Below are 8,653 nucleotides of genomic sequence, written 5' to 3'. Positions count from 1 at the left end.
TACCTATGGATAACTACCATCATTGTTGTAATTATTTTAATAAAAGGTATAACTTGCATATAACCCTGGTGTGGGCAACTCCAGTCCTCATGGCCCCCAACAGGTCAGGTTTTCAGGATATCTCTGCTTCAGCACAGGCGGCTCAATCAGTCCCTGCCTCAGCACAGGTGGCTCAGTCTTTGACTGAGCCACTGATTGAGCCACCTGTGCTGAAGCAGGGATATCCTGAAAACCTGACCTGTTGGTGGTGCTTGATGACTGGAGTTGCCCACCCGATATAACCTGTTACCTATTCTGCGTGCGTTCAGATTGTAAATATACAGCTGTTAAATAGTTTCTTCTGCAGGTGACTACCTGGGAGGAGAAGCATACTGGGCGGGTGGGGTGCACCTGTACACCCCTCTCCCTTTCCGGCCTGGACGGGGAGGCTTTGGGGACCTTTTTAGAACACACTTCTTCCTCAATGCTGGGAACCTCTGCAACCTTAACTACGGTAAGAAAGAATTCTACATTGAGACGCTCCACCCCCCACTACCCTGCTGTGTACCCTGCTGTGCCCTGCTGATCGGAACACAATGCGGTCTCCTGCTCATGCCAGTAACATGAGTTATGTAGTGCCGTGGCTGATACTCATGCCAGTAACATGAGTTATGTAGTGCCGTGGCTGATACTCATGCCAGTAACATGAGTTATGTAGTGCCGTGGCGTTGACATGGATCTTTAAAAATGTCATCTTCTGGGAGTGTGGCTCGCACTCTTGATGGGTTTAATCTTTGGGAAAAGAATCAAAGCTTTTCTTTTCTTAGATTCACTTTTTTTTTTTTTTTGTGTGTGTGTTTTTTTAGGTAAAAAATATTTATAGAAGTTCCATTTATATGTTTTTTTCTTTTTCTAAATTCTGCTTTAGTGAAGACCAAGCAGCTGAGGATTTCCAATGTCATGTAGCACACATGTAATATGTAAATAGTAAATTTGACTCATTAAAATGACTCAAATGAAACTTTTTTGTTTTAGGACAGTATGCACCCTCCCTTTCCCCTTTTGACATTTTTTGGTGTGTGTGTGTGTGTGTGTGTGTGTGTGTGTGTGTGTGTGTGTGTGTGTGTGTGTGTGTGTGTGTGTGTGTGTGTGTGTGTGTGTGTGTGTGTGTGTGTGTTTAATGGAAATATTACTCTGAGCTCATTTGCATGTCTTAGACAGGTCTGCAACCCTGCCTTTCACCATTATCACCCAGCATACAGTGATTTCACTGTAGCAAAGGAATCTGGGAAATGACATGCAAATGAGCTTACAATGCCACCTTTTGCTTCAAAACCATATGATATGGTCCCCTATAAGCTTATGCTTGCTGCATTGCACAGCTTTTGAGCACAGCATGGGTTAAGATGCATAGCCAGTAAACCTACCCACAGACAGCTGTTTTGATCGTGTAGTGCGTTTTTAGTTCTATTGGCAGTTCAACATAGATGAAGGAACACTTGTCTCCAAAATCTTGCGTTCTGGTTTTAATGTGGGGACTTTTTTTTAAAACTTTGCGGGCTACTGTAAACCATCGGTTGTGGTGTAAAACCAGGCTGTGTTACCTCCTAACTCTCATATTTACATGGACATTGGGTTTCCTGATCTCCAGCTCTGATCTTGATACTATTCTCATTTCCTGTATGTCTGACACCTTTTTGCTTGGATATTTTGTGCGAGAGCAACGCCATCTTCCCTTCACTCCGCAGGCGAAGGTCCCAAAGCCCACCTGCGCAAGCTGGCAGAGTGTATCCGCTGGTCTTACGGGGCAGGCCTAGTCCTTAGACTCGGTAACATCGCAAGGCTGGAGCTCAACTACTGCGTCCCTATGGGCGTTCAGAGTGGGGACAGGTGAGCTAATTAGCCGAATCTTGTCTTGGGTGCGGCGATGAGTATTGACAAAATATCAGAACTGGACATTATAAGTTGATTGTAATTTTACCATTATTATTATTAGATGAGGTTTGGGTAGTAGCATGAGTGCAAAACATTTATTTGGCATCAGTGGGGTTAATTGGAGCCATCCATAATTACAACAGATGTGTTAAATCTAATAATAAATGCATCATACTATACATGTAAAGATTGGCTCCATTTGTCTGGTGTGGTGGATTTTGACGACTAGCGCTCATCCTTTCTGTCACACTTCTATTTATCATTGGGATCCTTGTTTCTAAATGTCAGTGTTGTATTGTATTGTATGTCTTTATTTATATAGCGCCATTAATGTACAAAGCGCTTCACAGTAGTAATACATGTGGTAATCGAATAAATAACAGATAATATAAATAACAGATCATGGGAATAAGTGCTTTAGACAAACATAACATTAAGGAAGAGGAGTCCCTGCCCCGAGGAGCTTACAATCTAATTGGTAGGTAGGGAGAACGTACAGAGACAGGAGGAGGGAGTTCTGGTAAGTGCGTCTGCAGGGGGCCAAGCTTTATGTATCATGTGTTCAGAATGTTCACAGTGCTATTCGTATGCTTCTTTAAGCAAGTGTGTCTTAAGGTGGGTCTTAAAGGTGGATAGAGAGGGTGCTAGTCGGGTACTGAGGGGAAGGGCATTCCAGAGGTGTGGGGCAGTCAGTGAAAAAGGTTTAAGGCGGGAGAGTGCTTTAGATAAAAAGGGGGTAGAAAGAAGACATCCTTGAGCAGAACGCAAGAGTTAGGGTGGTGCATAGCGAGAAATTAGGGCTGAGATGTAAGGAGGGGCAGAAGAGTGTAAAGCTTTAAAAGTGAGGAGAAGAATGGAGTGTGAGATGCGGGATTTGATTGGAAGTCAGGAGAGGGATTTCAGGAGGGGAGATGCTGAGACAGATCTAGGAAAGAGTAGAGTGATTCTGGCAGCAGCATTTAGGATAGATTGTAGGGGAGACAGGTGAGAGGCAGGAAGGCCGGACCGCAGGAGGTTACAGTAATCAAGACGGGAGAGAATGAGGGCCTGAGTCAGAGTTTTAGCGGTCGAGCAACAGAGGAAAGGGCGTATCTTTGTTATATTGCGGAGGAAAAAGCGACAAGTTTTAGAAATGTTTTGAATGTGAGGGGCGAATGTGAGAGAGGAGTCGAGTGTGACCCCTAGGCAGTGTGCTTGGGCTACTGGGTGGATGATCGTAGTTCCAACAGTAATGTGGAAGGAGGTAGTAGGGCCAGGTTTGGGAGGAAGTATGAGGAGCTCTGTTTTAGCCATGTTGAGTTTAAGGCGACGGAGGGCCATCCAGGATGATATAGCAGAGAGACATTCAGAAACTTTGGTCTGTATAGCAGGTGTAAGGTCAGGTGTTGAAAAGTATATTTGTGTGTCGTCAGCATAGAGGTGATATTTAAACCCAAAAGATGTTATTAGGTCACCTAGAGAGAGTGTGTACAGAGAAAAGAGAAGAGGTCCCAGGACAGAGCCCTGGGGTACCCCCACAGAGAGATCAATAGAGGAGGAGGAGGTGTTAGCAGAAGAGACACTGAAAGTACGATGGGAGAGGTAGGATGAGATCCAGGATAGAGCTTTGTTCTGAATACCAAGAGTATGGAGAAAGTGAAGGAGAAGAGGGTGGTCCACGGTGTCAAATGCTGCAGAGAGGTCGAGTAATATGAGCAGAGTGTAATGACCTCTGTCTTTGGCAGCATGGAGGTCATCAGTTATTTTAGTGAGGGCTGTTTCCGTGGAGTGAGCAGTGCGGAAGCCAGATTGTAGAGGGTCTAGGAGAGAATAGGTGTTGAGAAAATGGAGCAAGCGAGAGAATACAAGACGTTCAAGGAGTTTAGAGGCAAAAGGCAGGAGGGAGACAGGTCGATAGTTAGAAAGACAGGTAGGTTCAAGCTTCTTGTTTTTGAGTAATGGTATGACTGTTGCATGTTTGAAGGAGGATGGAAAGGTTCCAGAGCAGAGTGAGGAGTTAAAAATGTGTGTGGGCGTAGGGATTATAGTAGGCGCAAGAGGTTTTAGGAGATGGGAGGGAATGAGGGCAAGTGGTAGAGGGAGAAGTGGCGATCAACAGCGACACATCCTCCTCTGAGACAGTGGAAAAAGAGTCAAGGAAGGCAGGAGGAGAGTTAGGAAGAGGTGAAGGATGGGAGGAAGAAACAGAGGGGATGTTCTGCCGTATGGATTCCACATTTTCCTTAAAATAGTCAGCAAAGTTCTGAGCGGAGATGGAGGAAGGCGAGGTCGCTGAGGGTGGTTTGAGTAGAGTATCAAAGACAGAGAACAGTAGGAGACAGACAAAGACAGACAGAAAAGTAGGCTTCTTTAGCTTGCGAGAGGGCAGAGTTGAAACAGGATAGCATAAATTTGTAGTGAATGAAGTCTGCGAGTGTGAGAGACTTCCTCCAGAGGCGTTCAGAGGAACGAGTGGAGGAACGCAGCATGCGTGTGTGGGAATTTAGCCAGGGTCTAGGGTTAGAAGGGCGAGTGCGGCAGAGAGAAAGTGGGGCATGTAGATCAAGAAAGGAGGACAAGACAGAGTTGTAGTTCCTGACCAGGTTGTCGGGGTCTGTAGCAGAGCTGAGAGAGGAGAGGGAGGAGCGTAAAGTGGACTCAAAGTCAGGTAAGTGAATAGAGCGCAGGTTTCTGCAGAACCGGAGTGTAGGTGGAGAAGGGGAGAAGCGAGATAGAGAGAATGAGATGAGATGGTCAGAGAGAGGAAAAGGGGAAATGGAGAAATCAGAGAGAGAAGTTCTTAGTGAAAACCAGGTCTAAGTTGTGGCCGTCCTTGTGGGTGCTGGCTGCAGTCCACTGTTGAAGGCCAAAAGAAGAGGTTAGAGAATGAAAGCGGGAAGCCCAAGGGAGAGAGGGGTCATCAATGTGGCAATTGAAGTCCCCAAGGAGAAGAACAGAGGGGTCTGAGGAGAGGAAGAAAGAGAGCCAGGATTCAAAGTGAGAGAGAAAGGCAGAAGGGGAATGAGTAGAGGTAGGTGGGCGATAGATGATCGCCACATGAACAGGGAGAGGAGAGAAAATCTGGACAGTGTGAGCCTCAAAGGAGGGAAAAGCAAGAGAGGGAGGAATAGGAAGGGATCGGTAACGACAGAGAGAGGAGAGCAGGAGCCCCACGCCTCCACCCCTGCCATCAGGGCGCGGAGTGTGGGAGAAGGAAAGGCCACCGTAGGAGAGGGCAGCTTCCAGAGCAGAGTCAGACTGAGTGAGCCAGGTCTCAGTTATAGCAAAGAGAAGCAGGGAGTGAGAGAGAAAGAAGTCATGCACAGAGAGGAACTTGTTAGAGAGGGAGCGAGCATTCCAAAGGGCACAGGAGAAAGGGAGAGAGGAGGGAGGGTGGCAGGGGATGGGTATGAGGTTGGAGGGGTTGACACCAGAAGGAGTAGAGGTTGCAGTTGGCAGGCGAGGACGAGCGCATGTAGGAATAAGACAGGGACCAGGATTGGGAGAGATATCCCCAGAAGCAAGGAGGAGAAGCATGGATAGAAAGAGAATGTGTGAGGAGGATTTGTAGGGGTGTGTTTTAGTGCAGGGGATATAGCTGTGTGGTGTCAGAGGACGCAGGTAAGAAAGGAGTTCATGTGAACAGAGAAGTGGTGAAGGAAGGAGAGATGGAGATATATGAATGGAGTTAGAGACATAGTGAGGCTGGTAAAAAGAAGTGCATAATTTGAGAAGAAGTGAAGTCACAGCACATATAAATGGTAAAGGCAGCATCACAGCAGTAATGATGCAGTCTGGTATTGATGATATCCTCCTTTCCAGCGTAGTTCAAATGCAGGAATCAGGGCCAGATGGGGTGTCCACTTCTTCCTCACTTCTTTTGACCTTCCTTTTAAACTTCAGTTGTTCAGTAGTCATGCCACTTATAATGGGCCACTTGGATATGGGCTGCAAGCAGACTAGCTGTTCTGACTGGGTTTATATATGCCTAAAAAGTCACCTGACAGTGTTGTTCTGTCTGCTTAATTAGCACATCTGAGGCACATTCAAACAAATGGTTTTCTACACAGGGTGTTCCCTGCCTAGGTGGCAACACTTAATTTGATTAGCGGTAGACAGAAAACAGCATTCAGAGATGGTTTTTACCTAGCATTGGATCACTTGCATATACTATATAATACACACAGCAAAGGCTTCAATGATGATTTAGAGATGGTTTTTACCTAGCATTGGATCACTTGCATATACTATATAATACACACAGCAAAGGCTTCAATGAGGATTTAGAGATGGTTTTTACCTAGCATTGGATCACTTGCATATACTATATAATACACACAGCAAAGGCTTCAATGATGATTTAGAGATGGTTTTTACCTAGCATTGGATCACTTGCATATACTATATAATACACACAGCAAAGGCTTCAATGAGGATTTAGAGATGGTTTTTACCTAGCATTGGATCACTTGCATATACTATATAATACACACAGCAAAGGCTTCAATGATGATTTAGAGATGGTTTTTACCTAGCATTGGATCACTTGCATATACTATATAATACACACAGCAAAGGCTTCAATGATGATTTAGAGATGGTTTTTACCTAGCATTGGATCACTTGCATATACTATATAATACACACAGCAAAGGCTTCAATGAGGATTTAGAGATGGTTTTTACCTAGCATTGGATCACTTGCATATACTATATAATACACACAGCAAAGGCTTCAATGATGATTTAGAGATGGTTTTTACCTAGCATTGGATCACTTGCATATACTATATAATACACACAGCAAAGGCTTCAATGAGGATTTAGAGATGGTTTTTACCTAGCATTGGATCACTTGCATATACTATATAATACACACAGCAAAGGCTTCAATGATGATTTAGAGATGGTTTTTACCTAGCATTGGATCACTTGCATATACTATATAATACACACAGCAAAGGCTTCAATGATGATTTAGAGATGGTTTTTACCTAGCATTGGATCACTTGCATATACTGTTGGTCATTCTGTCTCACTAAGTACCCTTTGTTCTTGTTCTGTTTCAGGATATGCGATGGAGTGCAGTTTGGAGCTGGAATAAGATTTCTGTAGCTCCTCCGCAGTCGTCTGTTGCTGAACAAGAAGAAGCACTTCAGAAATAAACGAAGCAGTGTCTAAATCAGCAGTGGCCAACTCCAGTCCTCAAGGGCCACCAACAGGCCAGGTATTAGATATCCCTGCGTCAGCACAGGTGGCTCAATCATTGAACCACCTGTGCTGACGCTGGGATATTCTCAACCTGACCTGTTGGTAACACTTGAGGACTGGAGTTGGTCACCCCTGGTCTAAATGCTATGCTTTTTTTTCTTCTTAAACTTCTAAAATGCCCCATTGGCCTTTGTGTACTATATTTTCTGCTCCCGTGTATGCAGGCAATTGCATTATAAAAAAAAAAGAAAATTACTGCAGTATTGTTTAGCTGTCTTGATTTGATTTGGGTGTTTTTTCCAAATATTAACTTGACCAGGTGCCTATTATAAACACCATCACTCGGCATCATTCCAGGGTCCTGAAGAGGGGACCTGATGAACCTGTAAGGATGCACATGGAGGAAATACTGCACTCATAACTTGTATACAACATTGTCTCAAACTCAATCAATGTCTCTAACTCAATCACAAGCTAAAATAAATGTTACCAAGTCCCCTCCTGCCCATTGTGCTGACTGCTAGGACTTCCCGTCATGTGACCAATATGCAGTCATCAGCCGGTCATGTGGTACAGCAATGCTGGAGGCATTTAAGCCAGGCCTGTGACATGGGAAGACTGGGTTTTGTATCTCACACTAGAAACTGTTTGGTTATGCTAACTTTTATTTCTTTTTTAAGGATAGTGTAGGGTTGCCGGGTGGCTTCTCCAAAAATACTGGACGTGCTCGAGACATACACATACACTCCCTCTCCGCTCCATACTGTTTCCTTCTCTCCTTGGCTCCACCCCCATGCTCCTGACACCTGATTGGCTGCGGCTGGGTAATTCAGCCAGACAGGGTGGAGGAAGCTGCCCAGCCCCTTAGCAACAGCCCTACTCGGGGAAATCCCACAGCCTGCCAAGCCGGTCAGGTCACTATGTCCAGAGAGGTGATGTCCAGTACTACCTCATTTTTTTATTGGACACCTGGCAACCCTTGGATAGTGTCATTACAAGGTCAACACAACTAAAACAATTGGACTCGTCTTTGTCGACTGCACACTTTGGCATTTGTACCAGGTGTTGATCTGCAGTTTATTAATTCTAGATGCATCATTTTAAAAGAAAATCTTCATCGATTTTCTCGTAGACTGAAAAAGTCAATAGGTTTTTGTCAGCAAACCGCCTGGTGCTGTGCAGAAAGCAACAATGTCCTTTTCATAACACAGATCTAATAAATTAATCTAACCTCATAGTTCTCAAGTAACGAGGCGCGGTAAAGGTTATGATAAACGAGCTGATTTTGGGAATCGTGAACATTCCAAAGACTAATATAAGGAGTTATTCATATGTCTAATTATACCTAAGATTTCATTGTGTTCTCTGGAAAAAGAGACCTGCAAATTGTTTATTTTCCTAACTATATTTGAGTTTCCTTTTTTTTACGTTGAAAGGCCCAAAACCTGTAGTAATTTCTCCAGATGCATATTATGCTTTTATTCCCACAGCACAGAGCTGTTTTCCATGCAGTCTACAAAGGGTCTTATCAGAAAAAAATTCTCTTAAAT

General features: G+C 44.3%; 1 protein-coding gene across 2 annotated transcripts in view; it reads left to right on the top strand.

Moving 5' to 3' along the window:
• Positions 1–7,358, top strand: part of SAMM50 (SAMM50 sorting and assembly machinery component) — a 24,863-nt gene extending 17,505 nt beyond the window's left edge. The window contains exons 13-15 of one of the 2 annotated variants that reach the window (XM_075602778.1): positions 335–493; positions 1,728–1,869; positions 6,962–7,358. In XM_075602778.1, the coding sequence (XP_075458893.1) occupies positions 335–493; positions 1,728–1,869; positions 6,962–7,007 (347 nt within the window). In that variant the 3' untranslated portion in view covers positions 7,008–7,358. The remainder of the gene's footprint in view (positions 1–334; positions 494–1,727; positions 1,870–6,961) is intronic. The other variant, XM_075602779.1, reaches the window with a different exon arrangement.
• Positions 7,359–8,653: the final 1,295 nt, after the last annotated feature.

This window comes from Ascaphus truei, chromosome 5, assembly GCF_040206685.1.
Source record: "Ascaphus truei isolate aAscTru1 chromosome 5, aAscTru1.hap1, whole genome shotgun sequence".
NCBI lineage: Eukaryota > Metazoa > Chordata > Amphibia > Anura > Ascaphidae > Ascaphus > Ascaphus truei.
The sequence above is the reverse complement of the archived record's forward strand: the minus strand, read 5'-3'. Positions and strand labels throughout refer to the sequence as shown.